Raw genomic sequence first — 21,940 nt, forward strand, 5'->3', positions numbered from 1 at the left:
GCTATCCTGTACAAGCTGTTGGACCAAGCCCAAAAGGACAAATCCAGAGGCCTAAAAATGAAGGCCAAACCGCTCAACTGCGGAAAGGGGCGTTAAGCCCTCCAACACTCCACCACATGGGGGAGGAAACTCTAAGTTCTGATGAAATCAGATGTCAGATCGAGTGACGCAGCGGAAAAACTCCCCTGCCCGGCTATAAGGACTGAAACAATCCTTCCCGCCTCACGGACCCACAAGTCCTCTAGAATGCTTAGTTGAACATGAAAAACAATGATAACCTGAGCACTCAGCGCTACTACCGAACCAGCAGAGCAGAACAGCACCACGTGTCTGAACAGCCGCAAGACCAAACAAACCCGACAGGACCAGCCTGCACCCAAGGTCCTAAACGGCAAGCTGCATAAATTCTCCCTCATAGAGGAAAAAACGGAAAACAGACATTTTTAACATAGGACTAACATGTCCTAAACAACTTCCGAAGAAGTAATAAAGAGTATCAATCCCAGAAGGTTCCTGAAGGAAACAAAAACTAATAAAATACATCCCATTGGATATAAATAAAATATAAGGCAACCCGGAGGTTAACGCCCAAAAAGACACCGACCTACCCGCAGGACCAGCCAAACGGAGCCCTATATTTCAAAAGCTGGGAAAGATCTCAAACAAATGACAATAAGGAGATTACTTCATCCCCACGTGTCTAATGAGGTGCACCATTCGAATTAGCAGACTGAAAATCCCCGTATCTGGTAACAATAGGATCATTCAATAACTGAAAAACATGTCTGGGCAAAACGCGAAGGTGCGCAATCCTGTAACGAAAGGCACAACACTCAGGGACAGTTACACCCGTGGGAAACTATAGAGGCCCTCCCCAAGGCAGAAGGCCCGGGACAATAAGGCACAAGCACATTCTCAAAGAAACGTCTGGACTCTGCAGACGAACAATCGCCAACATTATGTGGAAGCGAAAACCTGCTGCAACCTCCGGGGGGAACACGCCACCCTGCATGGAGGAATCAGAAACTGGGTTACCCGCATGTGTAGAAGTATGAATTGGTAGGGAACTCGCCTCTCGGAGGATAGGACCCCCAGAGGCGGATGGCTCAGCAGTCCCTTGATTCCCGGAGCCCGAGGAACCAGGCGCTCTGAAATGGCATACGGAACAAAACTGGTTGACATGTGTCAACAAGGCCAATCCGGATTAGTCACCGGACACAGAATCTGAAATCAAAATAGTCTTGGTATCAGAATCCTCCGTAACTGAATCTGAAATGAGCACGGTCTCGGCATCAGAATCCTCCATAACTGGATAGAGGAAATATCAATATGGACTAAAGTATGAAAACAAAAAATGGTACCTGACACCCACAATGGCTGGGGCACTCACCACCTCCTATGACCAGACCCCTGCAGACTAGAATATCTCCGCCACACGGTCAGGAATGCGGAAATGGGGAAAGGAACGGAACCACACCCGAACACAAGGTGAACCAAATAGTCCAAAAAGTGTGCCCAACCAAAAGGCCGCGTCACTTCCAAAGGCCTCAAAGTTCCAACCACAAGCACATAAACATCACACATAAGCACGTTGAATCACATAACAAACATGATTATAAACCCCCCTGTTCAATAACCCCCCTCAGGAGATATTAACCCTCGATTCCAAGATACTAACAGGGACTCACTGAGACCCTTATGTCATATAGATAGACCCGCAAGGTGTGTAACCTGTCGGGAAAACATTCACATTACAGTACATTGACGATAAAGTAAAATGAAACGATCTTACCGGAATCTACTCCGTGGAACAGGAACACAGCCTTTCAAGTGTGACGAATAGTGACATCGCCTCCGCCATGGACTTGAGAGAAGAAAGCAGGCAGCGGAGCGAAGTTTGACAACGTCAATTGCTTGAGGAGCTGTTAATATGAATCGGGATGATTTCGCAGAAAGACTCTCCGTGCATCTCCGGACTCTAACTTTCATCCAAGCCCTCACTGAGAGACTGACAGGACTACTTAAAACTCCTGTCCCATGCCGAAGAGTACTACCCTCCATAACAGACAAAAACAAAAATTAAAAATTTTTGACACGTCTCTGCCAACCTCCTGGGATGAAAGGCAAAGAATGACTGGAGGATGAGGGGAGTGGAAGGAGTATTTAAGTATTTAAGAGGGTGTCCTTGCCTCCTCCTGGTGGCCAGGTTCTTAATTCCCAAAAGTAATGAATGCAGCTGTGGACTCTTTCCATTTAAGAAGAAAATATGTTTAAAGAAATGTTTTAAAACGGTTTAAAACGAATATGGTATATGACAAGGTGTTTTTAACTGGGAAAGGCTCAAAAGTGTATATATATATATATATATATATATATATATATATATGTGTGTGTGTGTGTATGTATATATAAATATATATATATATACAAAGGTATATGTGTGTGTGTCTAAATATCTGTATGTGTGTGTGTGTGTATATATGTGTTTATATGTACATACCTATAAACACAAATATAAAAATACTTTTGAGCCCTTCCAAGTCAAATATTGTGAAATATGCAACATTTTTTTAATCAATTTTATGTATTTTTAATAGATACTTGAAATTCCTATGTTCTTCGCTTAGAATACACAACTACGTATATATATATATATATATATATATATATATATATATATATACTATATATTGATTTATTTACCTTGAGCTCCACTGGTTATCTAGCCCTGTATGGGAAATTACATTCAGAGTTTAATGTCCCTTTAAAGTTAAAACCCCTTCGGTTGTTTCATATGCCTGAGAAAGTGACCTCTATCCCAGTTACATAATGGCTTCATTATTCTGGGATTCTCAAGGCCAGGGACCAGCTGACACTTTACCCTGCAGATCTAGCACAAATATTGAAATACAAATGCTCAGATTTTAAGAGAACTTTCAATTATCTTCTATTATCAAATTTACTTTGGTCTTTGGGTACCTAGGTAGGCTCAGAAATGCAATGCACTACTGGGAGCTAGCTGCTGATTGGTGGCTGCACACATAAGCCTATTGTCATTGGCTCATCAGATATACTCAGTCAGCTTCCAGTAGTGCATTGCAGCTCCGGAGCCAACTTTACCTATGTGTTTAACCCATATGCAGGGGTCACACATAGTTATATGCAATACTATAATAATAAAAGACTCTAGTAGTATGTCCTTTTAAGACTCTAAAATAGATTCCTCTTAAAGAGCGCTACTACAGGTGAAGTGCAATGGTGCGTTATCTTGCGCTCAGTCCTGCGCTGAGAATATAACACAGTCTGGCATTACAAGTGGATGGTAAAAAGGGTAACCAGAGAATCTGAAAGCTGCCGACATTTTTCTGTGTGTATCCTATATGTCTAGTGTAGAACGCAGGGGCCGTTATTAGTTAAGTGTTGTGCTGGAAATAAAGAATTATTATTTATTATTATAATTTTACTTATTACATCTAAAACAAAGCTTTATATATATATATATATATATATATATATATATATATGTGTGTATGTATTTATATATATATATATATATATATGGTATATGTGTATGTATGTATATATATATATATATATATATATCAGCCAAAAAGAAGTGACTGAGAGTGCACTTCTTTTTGGCTGATATATGATTACAAAGCTGCACCCAGGCGGTTTCCTTACTGAGGGCAAGATCTGGTATTTGGATATATATATATATATATATATATATATATATATATATATATATATAATGCACTCACTTGATTTGTGAAAAAAAGTACTTTTACTAGCACATCAAAAAACAAGTAACGTTTCAGGGATCAATTACCCCTTCATCAGACCAAGTGAAAAAGTGACCAAACAAAGGTATATAAATCAGGTGTTAGCCCTTCCCCCAATCAGAACAAAGCAGTCCCACTTAGAACATGTGACAAATATATTTACAAAAATGACATAACCCATTGTATGTCAATCAAAAAAATAAAAGAGTCCAGAATTCTGCCGTAGGTGGTGTGCCATCCTTAATAAATGTTCTATGGATTTAATCCTATTGGTCACAGATGAAGTTAGGACCCTTTTGACAAAAATCAGGGAAGAAATAGGACAGTTTGAGGCTACAAAGAACATAATATTGGAAGCGGATCAAACGAAGAAGTGGTTTGATAAGTTAAACATCCAGGTTAATGAGTATCGTTAAAAACTGATTAAGTTTAAGAATAGAAAATTCGAAACTGTGAATGATGATTATAAAGAAAAAAGAGTCTATAGATGGCTCACAGGTCCTGATGAGAGGAGAAGACCGTTCTTTAATAAACCAAGACGTCAGCGGCAATACACTCCGATATGTCCAATCCTTTACACGTTACCCAAAATACACAAATCACTTGAGAAGTCACCTGGACGTCCGATAGTGTCTGCCAGAGATTCTATTCTATCAACTTTGGCCAAAAACATAGATTTTTATATACAACCCTGTGTAACTAGGATGTCATCCTTCTTGCAAGACTCTTCACAACTCATTGAGGAACTGGTTAGTGGACAATACCGACTGGAGTCTGAAAGTTTCCTAGTAACAGCTGACGTAAACAGTTTATATACTATTATCCCCCATGAACTGGGTATCCGGGCGGTACAGAAAGCTCTTCTGAAGACCCCCTATGTTGATCCACCTGTAGATGTTCTCCTTGAGCTTATGAGATGTTGTCTTGAATTAAATTTCTTCAAGTTCGAAACTAACTATTACCTACAAATATCAGGGAGCGATAACACAAAGCTAGCAGGCAGACACCCTCTTATGTGTCCAGACAAGGTGCAAGCTGGAGCGATAGCACAAAGCTAGTAGGCAGATGCCCCCTTATGTGCCCAGACATGTGCACGCAGGGGCGATAACGCAAAGCTAGCAGGCAGATGTCCACTTGTGTGTCCAGACAATGTGCAAGCAGGGGCAATAACACAAAGCTAGCCAGCAGACATCCCATTATGTGCCCAGACAATGTGCAAGCAGGGGCGACAATACAAAGCTAGCAGACAGAAATCCCCTTATGTGCCCAGACAATGTGCAAGCAGGGGCGATAACACAAAGCTAGCAGACAGAAATCCCCTTATGTGCCCAGACAAGGTGCAAGCAGGGGCGACAACACAAAGCTAGCAGACAGAAATCCCCTTATGTGCCCAGACAAGGTGCAAGCAGGGGCGATAACACAAAGCTAGCAGACAGACGCCCCCTTATGTGCCCAGACAAGGTGCAAGCAGGGGCGATAACACAAAGCTAGCAGGCAGATGCCCCCTTATGTGCCCAGACATGTGCACGCAGGGGCGATAACGCAAAGCTAGCAGGCAGATGTCCACTTGTGTGTCCAGAAATGTGCAAGCAGGGGCAATAACACAAAGCTAGCAAGCTGACATTCCCTTATGTTCCCCGACAAGGTGCAAGCAGGGGCGATAACACAAAGCTAGCAGGCAGACACCCCCTTATTTGCCCAGACAAGGTGCAAGCAGGGGCGATAACACAAAGCTAGCAGGCAGACACCCCCTTATGTGCCCAGACAAGGTGCAAGCAGGGTGATAGCACAAAGCTAGCAGGCAGACGCCCCCTTATGTGCCCAGACAAGGTGCAAGCAGGGGCGACAACACAAAGCTAGCAGGCAGACACCCCCTTATGTGCCCAGACAAGGTGCAAGCAGGGGCGACAACACAAAGCTAGCAGGCAGACATCCCCTTATGTGCCCAGACAAGGTGCAAGCAGGGGCGATAACACAAAGCTAGCAGGCAGACACCCCCTTATGTGCCCAGACAAGGTGCAAGCAGGGTGATAGCACAAAGCTAGCAGGCAGACACCCCCTTATGTGCCCAGACAAGGTGCAAGCAGGGGCGACAACACAAAGCTAGCAGGCAGACATCCCCTTATGTGCCCAGACAAGGTGCAAGCAGGGGCGATAACACAAAGCTAGCAGGCAGACACCCCCTTATGTGCCCAGACAAGGTGCAAGCAGGGTGATAGCACAAAGCTAGCAGGCAGACGCCCCCTTATGTGCCCAGACAAGGTGCAAGCAGGGTGATAGCACAAAGCTAGCAGGCAGACACCCCCTTATGTGCCCAGACAAGGTGCAAGCAGGGGCGACAACACAAAGCTAGCAGGCAGATGTCCACTTGTGTGTCCAGAAATGTGCAAGCAGGGGCAATAACACAAAGCTAGCAGGCAGACATCCCCTTATGTGCCCAGACAAGGTGCAAGCAGGGGCGATAACACAAAGCTAACAGGCAGACGCCCCCTTATGTGCCCAGACAGGGGTGATAACACAAAGTTAGCAGGCAGACGCCCCCTTATGTGCCCAGACAAGGTGCAAGCAGGGGGGATAACACAAAGCTAGCAGGCAGACGCCCCCTTATGTGGCCAGACAAGGTGCAAGCAGGGGCGATAACACAAAGCTAACAGGCAGACGCCCACCTTATGTGCCCAGACAGGGGTGATAACACAAAGCTAGCAGGCAGACGCCCCCTTATGTGCCCAGACAAGGTGCAAGCAGGGGGGATAACACAAAGCTAGCAGGCAGACGCCCCCTTATGTGCCCAGACAGGGGTGATAACACAAAGTTAGCAGGCAGACACCCCCTTATGTGCCCAGACAAGGTGCAAGCAGGGGCGATAGAGATCTAAATTTATATACACATCAGATGGGATGAGAACTGTATATATTTATAAGATGTGTTATATAAAAAATTGGTGATATAAAAATAAAATTTTGTGGTGTAAAAAGGAAGAGTTTTGAAAGGACACTAATCAGACACTAAGATCCGGGATATAAGGAAACCACAGAAGATAGAGGATATGCTTGACAAAGGCTGTATTTGACAGCTGAAACGCGTTGCAATCCTCTGAATGCTAAATTTTTCAAGAAAAGTGGAATATCATCTCAACATTACATCTCTAAAACCTTCAACCTTTTTGGGTCCTAAACGGCCACAAACAAGAAAAACTACACAGCAGATCGACCGATAGAGCCAAAAGAATCAGAAGAACTCCAAGCGAGCAACGCCGGGTACACTTCCTCCTAGGACCAATCACGGGAAGCCTACACTCAAGGCGCGTGATTTTTGAATATCCTGGGGAGTGAGCGGCTGTAACGAGACCCACTGCGGGTGAAAGGCTCCAGGACCGGCGATCGTGTTTTCAGCAAGACAGCTGAAACTCAACAGGTTAGAAATCCTTACAGGAACATTAACACAAACGCTATTGAAGCGTAAATACCTTTTAACTACAGACACAAATCCAACTTCAAAGAAAACGATCACGCTTCTCGTGCTAACAGGAATAACGGACACACTCAAATTCTATTTTGCCTACTACAAGACTATGAAACTATTCACAAACCACTATCTTAGCAGTTTCTATGTACAGGCTGTTGTTCACTGAGCGATCTTAATGATTGTGGGATACTATGTTGTAACTTATATACACAGCTAATTTGCCACTATTACGCAAAGCAGACACTATTTAACCTCTTATATTTGCGCTATATACACTGTCTTTCATATAGATCATATAGATCATAGACCCTATAAATCTCATATACTATCAGTATTCAAGATGCTTTAAAGCTCAACTATAGATGCACTAGTTTGCAACCATTTTGCAACTATATGTCCCTTATTTGACTAATTAATAGTTACATTATTTGGTACAACACAGCACAGACCAATATTAAATATCCAATATCAAACATATACTGTTTTCCCATCACTGATTCCTAGGAGCTCAAACTTCACATTGAACTTGCTCTCCAGCTCTTTTGCAGAACATATTGTTTTTATAATACTTTTTAGGTACAATTAGGTTGGCCAACCTAACATTCAAACAATGTTTTAAAGACACTAAGGAATATTTTTCATTTGAATATATTTCTCACCTGAGCAATTCTTATCGATTAACATTTTATCGATCAACTTTTATATATATTGTTTTCAGTCATATTAAATATTTATTTTTACCTATTTTGTTTTTTACTAACTCTTTCTTTATGGGGTATTTGCTTTGAGCGCTAGGAAGTCTAATCCTTACTACACATAGCAGGCAGACATCCCCTTATGTGCCCAGACAAGGTGCAAGCAGGGGCGATGACACAAAGCTAGCAGGCAGACATCCCCTTATGTGCCCAGACAAGGTGCAAGCAGGGGCGATGACACAAAGCTAGCCGGCAGACGCCCCCTTATGTGCTCAGACAGGGGCGATAACACAAAGCTAGCAGGCAGACGCCCCCTTATGTGCTCAGACAGGGGCGATAACACAAAGCTAGCAGGCAGACGCCCCCTTATGTGCTCAGACAGGGGCGATAACACAAAGCTAGCAGGCAGACGCCCCCTTATGTGCTCAGACAGGGGCGATAACACAAAGCTAGCAGGCAGACGCCCCCTTATGTTCTCAGACAGGGGCGATAACACAAAGCTAGCAGGCAGAATTCCCCTTATCTCCCTTGCTTGCACCTTGCCTGGGTACATAACACAAAGCTAGCAGGCAGAAGTCCCCTTATGTGCCCAGACAAGGTGCAAGCAGGGTGATAACACAAAGCTAACAGGTAGACGTCCCCTTATGTGCCCAGACAAGGTGCAAGCAGGGGCGATAACACAAAGCTAGCAGGCAGACGCCCCCTTATGTGCCCAGACAAGATGCAAGCAGGGTGATAACACAAAGCTAGCAGGCAGACGTCCCCTTATGTGCCCAGACAAGGTGCAAGCAGGGTGATAACACAAAGCTAGCAGGCAGACATCCCCTTATGTGCCCAGACAAGGTGCAAGCAGGGTGATAACACAAAGCTAGCAGGCAGACGTCCCCTTATGTGCCCAGACAAGGTGCAAGCAGGGTGATAACACAAAGCTAGCAGGCAGACGTCCCATTATGTGCCCAGACAAGGTGCAAGCAGGGGCGATAACACAAAGCTAGCAGGCAGACGTCCCCTTATGTGCCCAGACAAGGTGCAAGCAGGGGCGATAACACAAAGCTAGCAGGCAGACGTCCCCTTATGTGCCCAGACAAGGTGCAAGCAGGGGCGATAACACAAAGCTAACAGGCAGACGTCCCCTTATGTGCCCAGACAAGGTGCAAGCAGGGTGATAGCACAAAGCTAGCAGGCAGACGTCCCCTTATGTGCCCAGACAAGGTGCAAGCAGGGGCGATAACACAAAGCTAGCAGGCAGACGTCCCCTTATGTGCCCAGACAAGGTGCAAGCAGGGTGATAACACAAAGCTAGCAGGCAGACGTCCCATTATGTGCCCAGACAAGGTGCAAGCAGGGGCGATAACACAAAGCTAGCAGGCAGACGTCCCCTTATGTGCCCAGACAAGGTGCAAGCAAGGGCGATAACACAAAGCTAACAGGTAGACGTCCCCTTATGTGCCCAGACAAGGTGCAAGCAAGGGCGATAACACAAAGCTAACAGGTAGAAGTCCCCTTATGTGCCCAGACAAGGTGCAAGCAGGGGCGATAACACAAAGCTAGCAGGCAGACGTCCCCTTATGTGCCCAGACAAGGTGCAAGCAGGGGCGATAACACAAAGCTAACAGGTAGACGTCCCCTTATGTGCCCAGACAAGGTGCAAGCAGAGGCGATAACACAAAGCTAACAGGTAGACGTCCCCTTATGTGCCCAGACAAGATGCAAGCAGGGGCGATAACACAAAGTTAGCAGGCAGACGTCCCCTTATGTGCTCAGACAAGGTGCAAGCAGGGTGATAACACAAAGCTAGCAGGCAGACGTCCCCTTATGTGCCCAGACAAGGTGCAAGCAGGGGCGATAACACAAAGCTAGCAGGCAGACGTCCCCTTATTGTGCCCAGACAAGGTGCAAGCAGGGGCGATAACACAAAGCTAGCAGGCAGACGTCCCCTTATGTGCCCAGACAAAGGTGCAAGCAGGGGCGATAACACAAAGCTAGCAGGCAGACGTCCCCTTATTGTGCCCAGACAAGGTGCAAGCAGGGGCGATAACACAAAGCTAGCAGGCAGACGCCCCCTTATGTGCTCAGACAGGGGCGATAACACAAAGCTAGCAGGCAGACGCCCCCTTATGTGCTCAGACAGGGGCGATAACACAAAGCTAGAAGGCAGACGCCCCCTTATGTGCCCAGACAAGGTGCAAGCATGGGCCATAACACAAAGCTAGCAGGCAGACGTCCCCTTATGTGCCCAGACAAGGTGCAAGCAGAGGCGATAACACAAAGCTAGCAGGCAGACGCCCCCTTATGTGCCCAGACAGGGACGGTAACACAAAGCTAGCAGGCAGAAGTCCCCTTATCCCCCTTGCTTGCACCTTGCTGGGGACATAACACAAAGCTAGCAGGCAGAAGTCCCCTTATCCCCCTTGCTTGCACCTTGCCTGGGTACATAACACAAAGCTAGCAGGCAGAAGTCCCCTTATGTGCCCAGACAAGGTGTAAGCAGGGGCGATAACACAAAGCTAGCAGGCAGACGTCCCCTTATGTGCCCAGACAAGGTGCAAGCAGGGGCGATAACACAAAGCTAGCAGGCAAACGTCCCCTTATGTGCCCAGACAAGGTGCAAGCAGAGGCGATAACACAAAGCTAGCAGGCAGACGCCCCCTTATCCCCCTTGCTTCCACCTTGCCTGGGCACATAACACAAAGCTAGCAGGCAGACGCCCCCTTATGTGCTCAGACAGGAGCGATAACACAAAGCTAGCAGGCAGACGTCCCCTTATGTGCCCAGACAAGGTGCAAGCATGGGCCATAACACAAAGCTAGCAGGCAGACGTCCCCTAGTGCCCAGACAAGGTGCAAGCAGGGGCGATAACACAAAGCTAGCAGGCAGACGCCCCCTTATGTGCCCAGACAGGGACGGTAACACAAAGCTAGCAGGCAGAAGTCCCCTTATCCCCCTTGCTTGCACCTTGCTGGGGACATAACACAAAGCTAGCAGGCAGAAGTCCCCTTATCCCCCTTGCTTGCACCTTGCCTGGGTACATAACACAAAGCTAGCAGGCAGAAGTCCCCTTATGTGCCCAGACAAGGTGCAAGCAGGGTGATAATAAAAAGCTAGCAGGCAGACGTCCCATTATGTGCCCAGACAAGGTGCAAGCAGGGTGATAACACAAAGCTAGCAGGCAGACGTCCCATTATGTGCCCAGACAAGGTGCAAGCAGGGTGATAACACAAAGCTAACAGGTAGACGTCCCCTTATGTGCCCAGACAAGGTGCAAGCAGGGTGATAACACAAAGCTAGCAGGCAGACGCCCCCTTATGTGCCCAGACAAGGTGCAAGCAGGGTGATAACACAAAGCTAACAGGTAGACGTCCCCTTATGTGCCCAGACAAGGTGCAAGCAGGGTGATAACACAAAGCTAGCAGGCAGACGCCCCCTTATGTGCCCAGACAAGGTGCAAGCAGGGTGATAACACAAAGCTAACAGGTAGACGTCCCCTTATGTGCCCAGACAAGGTGCAAGCAGGGTGATAATACAAAGCTAGCAGACAGACGCCCCCTTATTGTGCCCAGACAAGGTGCAAGCAGGGGCGATAACACAAAGCTAGCAGGCAGACGTCCCCTTATGTGCCCAGACAAGGTGCAAGCAGGGGCGATAACACAAAGCTAGCAGGCAGACGTCCCCTTATTGTGCCCAGACAAGGTGCAAGCAGGGGCGATAACACAAAGCTAGCAGGCAGACGCCCCCTTATGTGCTCAGACAGGGGCGATAACACAAAGCTAGCAGGCAGACGCCCCCTTATGTGCCCAGACAAGGTGCAAGCATGGGCCATAACACAAAGCTAGCAGGCAGACGTCCCCTTATGTGCCCAGACAAGGTGCAAGCATGGGCCATAACACAAAGCTAGCAGGCAGACGTCCCCTAGTGCCCAGACAAGGTGCAAGCAGGGGCGATAACACAAAGCTAGCAGGCAGACGCCCCCTTATGTTCCCAGACAAGGTGCAAGCATGGGCCATAACACAAAGCTAGCAGGCAGACGTCCCCTAGTGCCCAGACAAGGTGCAAGCATGGGCCATAACACAAAGCTAGCAGGCAGACGTCCCCTAGTGCCCAGACAAGGTGCAAGCAGGGGGGATAACACAAAGGTAGCAGGCAGACGCCCCCTTATGTGCCCAGACAGGGACGGTAACACAAAGCTAGCAGGCAGAAGTCCCCTTATCCCCCTTGCTTGCACCTTGCTGGGGACATAACACAAAGCTAGCAGGCAGAAGTCCCCTTATCCCCCTTGCTTGCACCTTGCCTGGGTACATAACACAAAGCTAGCAGGCAGAAGTCCCCTTATGTGCTCAGACAAGGTGCAAGCAGGGTGATAACACAAAGCTAGCAGGCAGACGTCCCATTATGTGCCCAGACAAGGTGCAAGCAGGGGCGATAATACAAAGCTAGCAGGCAGACGCCCCCTTATGTGCCCAGAGACTGCTGCAAAGCTATGGCATTAAAGGGATCAGATAATATGGCGTAAGGTTGATCCGAATTTGCATGTGTGTTGGGGTGGATGATTAACCTTATAAATGCCAGTCAGATGTGTGACTTTAGTAATTTTACTGAGTAGCTTCTCAGATCTCTCTGGTAATCACAAGATTCAGCCTCATAACAGCTCACAACCGTGCCTCTAAATTTGCCGAGTATTGTGGATGAATTCATATCTTTAGGACGGTAAATATTCACTTTTGGCTGAATTTAAATCACACTACACATAAAAAACACGCCCAAAAACAAATCTAACCAGTCTCACACAGATATGCAGGAATCACACAGAAAAATAAACCACTCCGCCTCATAGGACAGAAAGTGAATGAGGGTGAGACATGGAAAAGAATAATGAGATGTATATCCTATTCACTGGGCTACATGTAATTATACCTAGGGTGCACCACCCCGCTGATTTTACTGACCACCCGGTTTCAATTTTAGCCAATAAAAAGCTAAAATTAGCTAATATTATAAATGTTAATTTTTTATTGAAGAAAATATAAATTATGCTTACCTGATCATTTCCTTTTCTTCTGATGGAAAGAGTCCACAGCTGCATTCATTACTTTTGGGAAATAAGAACCTGGCCAACAGGAGAAGGCAAAGAAACCCCAGCCAAAGGCTTAAATGCTCCTCCCACTCCCCTCATCCCCCAGTCATTCTGCCGAGGAACAAGGAACAGTAGAAGAAATATCAGGGTGAAAGGTGCCAGAAGAATATAAGGACGCCCCACATAAAATGATGGGTGGGGAGCTGTGGACTCTTTCTATCAGAAGAAAATGAAATTATCAGGTAGGCATAATTTATGTTTTTCTTCTAAAATAGAAAGAGTCCACAGCTGCATTCACTACTTTTGGGAAAACAATACCCAAGCTATAGAGGACACTGAATGCCAAGACGTGAGGGTACAATAGCGGCCCATGGTGAGGGCACCAGGCCTGAACCTCTACCCAATAAAAAATCCTGCTTCATCCGAAGCCAAGAAAAACATTTCAAAAGAAAAGCCCCAGTGACACTGACTCGCAGCCAGTCCAGAGCCAAATTAGAGACCGGAAACGGACTCGACTGAGCCAACAGTCCACCAAGAGACATTGTCGCCCAACACACGGTCCCCCACCACTCACCCCTCACAAATGAAGGGTAAACCAGCCAAAAACCTCAAAGGGAACAAGGCCAAGGAGGACCGAGGAACCAAAAAATTCCCTCATTGCAAAAAACAGCACCTCCAAGAGTGGGCCCAAATCAGAGACCCAAATGAACCCAAACAGGGAAGGGGGCCATGCCTATACCAGGCGGAATCCGGGATAATACCGGGCACGGAGACCGAAAAAACAGCTCTCCAACATCCTGCAAGCAGCACATGCCCATAGAATACCCAAGTATTCGACCATGAAAGAGTGTGTAATAGACCCAGGCGAAACCCCAAGTTTGAGAACACAGAGGGAGCTAAAACATGTATGGTCTTGTAACACGCGGCTAATTCCCCTTAAGGGACTCAAGGCACTGCTCATCATATCAACCTCGAAAGGAAGAAGGGTGAGTAGACCTCGCCGGAGATCGGACCAGCAACCCTCGGTTTGCTACAGTGCAGAATAGTCACAGTGCATTAGTACGCTGAGCTAGCTGTCCAGCTAGCCGCAAGGAAGAAGCAGTCTTCAAGAAACAGACCACACAAAACAGTCCCCGACAGAGGGTACGCTCTAGGCAACCGAAGCCACTAGACCTACTCACAGGTCCCTAAATAGGGGAACACAAAGCCTCCATAGAGGTCCCCCGAGAAGGAGAATTACCCTCAAAACCCAAAGGAAGAGGAAACTGTCTCCTGTCAAAGGAGCAAGGAGAAAGGAAAAACCCATCTCCTAGCAGGCTGAGCTATCAGAATAGATACAGCAAGCTCACACATCCCAAAGGATACCGTGACCCATAGACCGCTCAGGCATCCTGACCTGCAGACCCAGCTGGGCCACCAATACAAGGGAACAAAGATCCCGAAACTAGTACAGGAACAAGCGTAAAGATGGCAAAGCCATAACCCCAGAGTACACAACTCTGAAAACAAACAAGGCCATAGACCCAAGGATCTATCAAAACAAGCCCCCAGCAAGATTCAAGGCGGAACCAAGTCCACCTTCCACTTTCCAACGAGGAGAAGCCCCTAGTAAGGACTCTGTCTCCCCAGAAGAGAATATCCCTTAAGAAAAAGGGAAGAGGCCAGAAGGGCAACAACTGTCCTCCAACCTGAAGCCACCGTCTAAACGGGAAGAAAAAAATCTCCCGCAAATGTCCTAGAAAGGACCCCCACACAGGTTGTTCACCCAACATAGGCACAGTCAACCCATTCGCCTGCAGAGCAGAGAATCCACAGGTACCCTGGCAAACTAACAGGGGAATGCAACCCTAAGGTGCACCAGAAGACTGGAATCCAGCGCCAGCAGCTGGGTAGGAACCCACCATACTTGAGGCGCAAGCCACCCAGATGACATGAATTACTCTGTGGCAAGGAGTAATAAATACTCCGATAGACCAGGCCAACCCTGACCCGGTCAGGTAGATAGAGCAAGGACATAGCCCCAGTTCTCGAAAGAAGAAGACTCAGGAAGAAAAAAACAGGTCCGGGTACCTAATAGTTCAGGCAACTATACCCTGGAACTAAACACCCCGACTGGCCAAAAAGCCAGACAAAAAAAAAACTGGACAGTGCAGAGAACTCTAAAGCTCCGACCAAATGAAGGAACCACCCCTAGATAAAGTCCAACTCTCCAAGGAGCAAAGCTGGAAGTCAAATAAGAGACTTCACAGGCCACAGGACAACAGAGGGGATACCACAAAGTTCCCAAAACCCTACTAGCAGGGCTAACCCACCCGGGACAATGGAAAAAGACCCAAGGCCTCATAACTCAGACAGACCTTACGCGGCCTAGAGTAAAAGCCATATCTAGAAACAGCTAACACGCACCCCTTTAAAGGTGCCAAAAGCTGCAATAGGTTTCAAAATACAAAACCTTCTGCAAGCTGGACAGCTATCCAAGCTGTTGGATCAAGCCCCATAGGACCATCAAGGAGCCTAAAAACTGAAGGCTAAACCACTCAAGCAGTGGCAATGGGGCACTACGCCCGTCAGCCCCCCCCCCCACACGTGGAGGAACTCCACGTTCTGATGAAATCAGATGTCAGATAAAGTGACCAGCGGAACACTCCCCTGCCCGGTCATACATGACTGAAGGCTATAAGGACTGCAACAATCCTTTCCCTTAGTTGAACATAAAGAACACTGAAACTTGAGCACTCAGCGCTACTACCGATCCAGCAGAAACTGAGCCATGTGTCTGAACAGCCACAAAACCAAAACAACCCAACAGGACCAGCCTGTACTCAGGGTCCTAACCGGCAAGATGCATAAATTCCCCCACATAGGGGAAAAGGGAAAACCGACATTATTAAACATAGGACTAACATGTCCAAACAACTTCCGAAGAAGTAACTAAGAGTATCGATCCCAGATGGTTCCCGAAGGAAGCAAACACAAATAAAAGATATCACATCGGCTACAAAATAAAATATAAGGCAACCCTAAGGTTAACGCCCAAAAGACATAGGCCTGCCCGCAGGACCAGTCAAACAGAGCCCTATCTTACAAAAAACTGGGAAAGATCTCAAACGACAAACAGGAGATAACCCCACATGTCTAATGAGGTGTACCATTCACATTATCAGACTGAAAGTCCCCATATCTGTTAACGATAGGGTCATTCAATAACTGAAAAAGATGTCTAAGCAACACGCTAAGGCGTGCAATCCTGTAATGAAAGGCACAACACTCTGGAACAGCTACACCCGCGGGGAACTGTAGAGGCCCACCCCAAGGCGGAAGACCCGGGAAAATAGGGCACAAGCACAATCTCAAATGAACTTCTGGACTCTGCAGACGGACCATCGCTAACAATATCTGGAAGCAAAAACGTGCTGCAACCTCCGGGGGGAACACACCACCCCGCATGAAGGAACCAAAAACTGGGTTACCCGCATATGTAGAAGTATGAATTGGTAAGGAACTTGCCTCCTGGAGGATGGGGCACCCAGAGACGGATGGCTCAGCACTCCCCTGATTCCCCGAGCCCGAGGAACCAGGCGCTCTTATATGGCATACGGAATAAAACTGGTCGACATGTGTCAACTAGGCCAAACCGGAGTCATCACCGGACACAGAATCTGAATCTGAAATTAAAATAGTCTCTGTATCAGAATCCTCTGTAACTGAATCTGAAATGAGCATAATCCTCCATAACTGGATAGAGGAAATATCAATATGCACTAAAGTATTAAACAAAAACGGCACCTGACACCCACAATGGATGGGGCACTCACCACCTCCTATGTCCAGACCCCTGCAGACTAGAATATCTCCTACGCCACACAGTCAGGAATGCGGAAATTGGGAACCCTCCCGAGCGTAACTACGCCCGAATGCAAGATGAACTGTACAGTCCAAAAAAGCGCTCCCAACCAAAAGGCTGCGTCACTTCCAAAGGCCTCAAAGTTCCAACCACGAGCCAATAAACATCACACATAAGCAGGTTGAATCAAATAACAAACATGAATATAAACCCCCCTCAGGAGATATTAACCCTCGATTCCAAGATACTAACAGAGACTCACTGAGACCCATATGTCATATAGGTAGACCCGCAAAAGTGTGGTAGCCTGTCGGGAAAACATTCACATTACAGTACATTCACGATAAAGTAAAATGAAACGATCTTACCAGAATCTACGCCGTGGAACAGGAACACAGCCTTTCAAGTGTGACAAATAGTGGCGTCGCCCCCGCCATGGACTTGAGAGAAGAAAGCAGGCAGCGGAGCGAAGTTCGACAACGCAGATTGCTTGAGGAGCTGTTAATATGAGTCAGGATGGCTTCGCAGAAAGACTCTCCCTGCATCTCCTGACTCTAACTTTCATCCAAGCCCTCACTGAGAGACTGACAGGACTACTTAAAACTCCTATCCCATGCTGAAGAGTACTACCCTCCATAAGAGACAAAAACAAAATTTAAAAATTTTGACACGTCTCTGCCAACCTCCTGGGACGAAAGGCAAAGAATGACTGGGGGATGAGGGGAGTGGGAGGAGTATTTAAGCCTTCGGCTGGGTTGTCTTTGCCTCCTCCTGGTGGCCAGGTTCTTATTTCCCCAAAAGTAATGAATGCAGCATGGACTCTTTCCATTTAAGAAAACTATCATTAAATGCATTTATGTTAAATTATGCAATATAATAGAAAATATTACACTACTGCCGCCGCCCGGCTACTCATAATGCCACCGACTTGCAAAATTTTCTGTGGAGAACACTTAAAAAACTTTAAAAATATCAGATGAGTAGTGCTTCTGCAGACATACTAGACAATAAGGAGCAATTTTTGAGGATATGGGAACCCTGGATAATGTACTCCGAAGCTAGAAATAGAAATAGACAGCAAAGATTCAGAACACCTGACTAAAACCAAAAGAGTTATGAAGTGGGTGCCCCCCTGCCTCTCCCGCTCCTGCCCAGCTTGTCTGGGTGGGTCACATCCCATTACCCTTCCCCTCCCTTTGGGATGTATCCAGTCTCCCCCGGGGCAGGGGGGGGGGTGATAGATAGAGCACCATGGGTCTTCTTACTGGCTGGGTCCCCTCCTCCACAGGGTTTTGAAAGGTTATTACTGATAATAATATATTATGCTTAATTTGTGCTTTTGTATATGGGGTATGTGTAACCATGTTCAATGACTTAAAATTTAGCAGAGATGGAATTCTTTGTCAAATGTAAATTATACACTGTAAAACTCAATAAAAACTTTTGTTCATTAAAAAAAAAAAACTTTAAAAATATTACTTACTTTGATCCCATTCCAGTAAGTTAGTAGTGCACAAAGCAGATTTCACAAACCTAGTCTGTCCATAACTGGCCTCAGCAAGGGGGGGTATTTAAGATTTTAAAACAATGCAAGTTTTGCTAACAAAATGACTGTGGCTGTGTCAAATTCTATAACAAGTCTAGAAGTCCTCCCCCAAATAACGCAAGTGTTTGTGTGTGTGTGGGGGGGGGGGGGTAAGTTTAGTCACTGAAAAACATCTTTTTTAAAGTACTGACTGCTGCAATAAACATTAGGGTTTGTTTTATCACAGTCTTCTATATGACAGTCCTGGTAGCAGCAAAACTTACTGGGACTCGTCACATCGCTGAATTTTCTTTGCCTTCCGCTTGTGGTTCGTGAAAATCCTGAAAAGTATAAAGGAAAATGACATTAAACAAAAGTAGGAGTTATTGGATAAATACAGCATTAACCCCCTGATGACATACCCTCTTTTATGTCCACATGCATTTCAAGCTACTAAATGTCATATGGTCTATACCGGCATTTTATCCTACAACTAATTCTTTAATAATAACATTAGAAGTCCAGCCATATTCCTTAAATTGCCCTTATATATATGGCTCCGCCCCTCCACCCTTTCCCTCATTTAAATAGCGGTGCTTACCCGCTGAAATCCCCCCCCCCCATATTATATATTCATTCCTTTTCTTTCTTTTTTTATATATTTATTTATTTGTGGCTGCCAGAAAAAAAGAAGCCATTCCACTTGAACATAAAACTACACCACGCAGGGTGTAAACAAATATACAGCATAAAACAAAGAATATGATTAAATTGCATCATTCACAATATACATAGATATCAAGTAATATAACCAAAATAAAGCTTTTTTTTTGTTCTTTCTGCGTGGAGATATCATAAGAAAAAAAAAAAAAAAAAGGAATAGAAAAATTATAATGAAACAATCAATTCTTTTGACTCTGGCAGCTCGTTTTATCATGAACTAAGAAACAAAAACGCAATCACACAAAGAAAGTAAGGGAAAAAAATAAAAAATAAATAAATAAATAATTTCTCTTTCTCTCTTCCTTCCACCTCCCTCCCCCTTCCCCCCTCCCTCCCTTCCTCCTCCTCTCCTATTTATAATGCCCATCTGAGATTTCAAATTTAGTCTGTCTCTCTTCCTTCAAATGGGAATCATCTACTATATCGATTGTCTATCACATCTATTTCCTCATCTGACTTCTCCAGCCTGTTAAGTTGTTCTACCTATAACTTGAAACCCAATCTGTCGGAAAATCTCCTAATAATACCAAATCAAAAAAACAACCGGTACTTAAAAATGGGTGTAGAATTATCTTTTGCACATCCTCTGGATATATTTTGATTATAGGTAACCAACCCAATAAAAAAAATTTACATTCTTTTTCGCTTGCATCCCAAAGATGGAAAGATTCAAATATAATTTGCGACTGGATTTCTTTAATAAAAAATGAGAAACCAGGCAACTTTTTGGCTTTCCAATTACTTAGTATAAGTTGTCTAACAAGTAAAATGATTGTATTTATAATTCTACTTGCTGGAACTGTCCTTTGGCTAGACCGGACTAACAGAAAAATATCCTCAACTTTAAACTGTATGTTTGTTGAATACAATCTATTAATTCAAAAAATCACTTTCTTCCAAAATTGTTGAATCCTAGGGCAATGCCAAAACATATGTAAGATATCTGCATTCATAAAGACACTTCGCGGGCAGAAGAAATCTTGACCCGAATACATTTTAGCCATTTTCTGTGGTGTACAATAATAAATATTTAGTAATTTCATATGACCTTCTCTCCAGCTAGTTGGGATACGACACTTGTTTAGTGTTTTACAGCTATCTTTTAATATTTCATGATCTATATTTGGAATCTAAGACCTAGATTTGGAGTTTGGCGTTAGCCGTGAAAACCAGCGTTAGAGGCTCCTAACGCTGGTTTTAGGCTACCGCCGGTATTTGGAGTCACTCAAAATAGGGTCTAACGCTCACTTTTCAGCCGCGACTTTTCCATACCGCAGATCCCCTTACGTCAATTGCGTATCCTATCTTTTCAATGGGATTTTTCTAACTCCGGTATTTAGAGTCGTTTCTGAAGTGAGCGTTAGAAATCTAACGACAAAACTCCAGCCGCAGGAAAAAAGTCAGTAGTTAAGAGCTTTCTGGGCTAACGCCGGTTTATAAAGCTCTTAACTACTGTACTCTAAAGTACACTAACACCCATAAACTACCTATGTACCCCTAAACCGAGGTCCCCCCACATCGCCGACACTCGAATAAATTTTTTTAACCCCTAATCTGCCAACCACCACCTACGTTATCCTTATGTACCCCTAATCTGCTCCCCCTAACACCGCCGACCCCTGTATTATATTTATTAACCCCTAATCTGCCCCCCTCAACGTCGCCTCCATCTGCCTACACTTATTAACCCCTAATCTGCCGACTGCAAAGCGCCGCCACCTACGTTATCCTTATGTACCCCTAATCTGCTGCCCCTAACACCGCCGACCCCTATATTATATTTATTAACCCCTAATCTGCCCCCCTCAACGTCGCATCCACCTGCCTACACTTATTAACCCCTAATCTGCCGAGCGGACCTGAGCGCTACTATAATAAAGTTATTAACCCCTAATCCGCCTCACTAACCCTATAATAAATAGTATTAACCCCTAATCTGCCCTCCCTAACATCGCCGACACCTAACTTCAATTATTAACCCCTAATCTGCCGACTGGAGCTCACCGCTACTCTAATAAATGTATTAACCCCTAAAGCTAAGTCTAACCCTAACACTAAGACCCCCCTAAATTAAATATAATTTACATCTAACGAAATTAATTAACTCTTATTAAATAAATTATTCCTATTTAAAGATAAATACTTACCTGTAAAATAAATCCTAATATAGCTACAATATAAATTATAATTATATTATAGCTATTTTAGGATTTATATTTATTTTACAGGTAACTTTGTATTTATTTTAACCAGGTACAATAGCTATTAAATAGTTAAGAACTATTTAATAGCTAAAATAGTTAAAATAATTACAAAATTACCTGTAAAATAAATACTAACCTAAGTTACAATTAAACCTAACACTACACTATCAATAAATTAATTAAATAAACTACCTACAATTACCTACAATTAACCTAACACTACACTATCAATAAATTAATTAAATACAATTCCTACAAATAAATACAATTAAATAAACTAGCTAAAGTACAAAAAATAAAAAAGAACTAAGTTACAAAAAATAAAAAAATATTTACAAACATAAGAAAAATATTACAACAATTTTAAACTAATTACACCTACTCTAAGCCCCCTAATAAAATAACAAAGCCCCCCAAAATAAAAAAAAATGCCCTACCCTATTCTAAATTACTAAAGTTCAAAGCTCTTTAACCTTACCAGCCCTGAACAGGGCCCTTTGCGGGGCATGCCCCAAGAAGTTCAGCTCTTTTGCCTGTAAAAAAAAACATACAATACCCCCCCAACATTACAACCCACCACCCACATACCCCTAATCTAACCCAAACCCCCATTAAATAAACCTAACAC

At 44.8% G+C, this 21,940-nt stretch overlaps 1 protein-coding gene across 1 annotated transcript in view; it reads right to left on the reverse strand.

Moving 5' to 3' along the window:
* Positions 1-21,940, reverse strand: part of SEPTIN9 (septin 9) — a 618,133-nt gene that overhangs the window by 400,401 nt on the left and 195,792 nt on the right. Inside the window, exon 2 of the mRNA XM_053709672.1 lies at positions 18,670-18,726. Coding sequence (XP_053565647.1) covers positions 18,670-18,726 — 57 coding nt within the window. The remainder of the gene's footprint in view (positions 1-18,669; positions 18,727-21,940) is intronic.

The sequence above is a fragment of the Bombina bombina genome, chromosome 1, assembly GCF_027579735.1.
Source record: "Bombina bombina isolate aBomBom1 chromosome 1, aBomBom1.pri, whole genome shotgun sequence".
Taxonomy (NCBI): domain Eukaryota; kingdom Metazoa; phylum Chordata; class Amphibia; order Anura; family Bombinatoridae; genus Bombina; species Bombina bombina.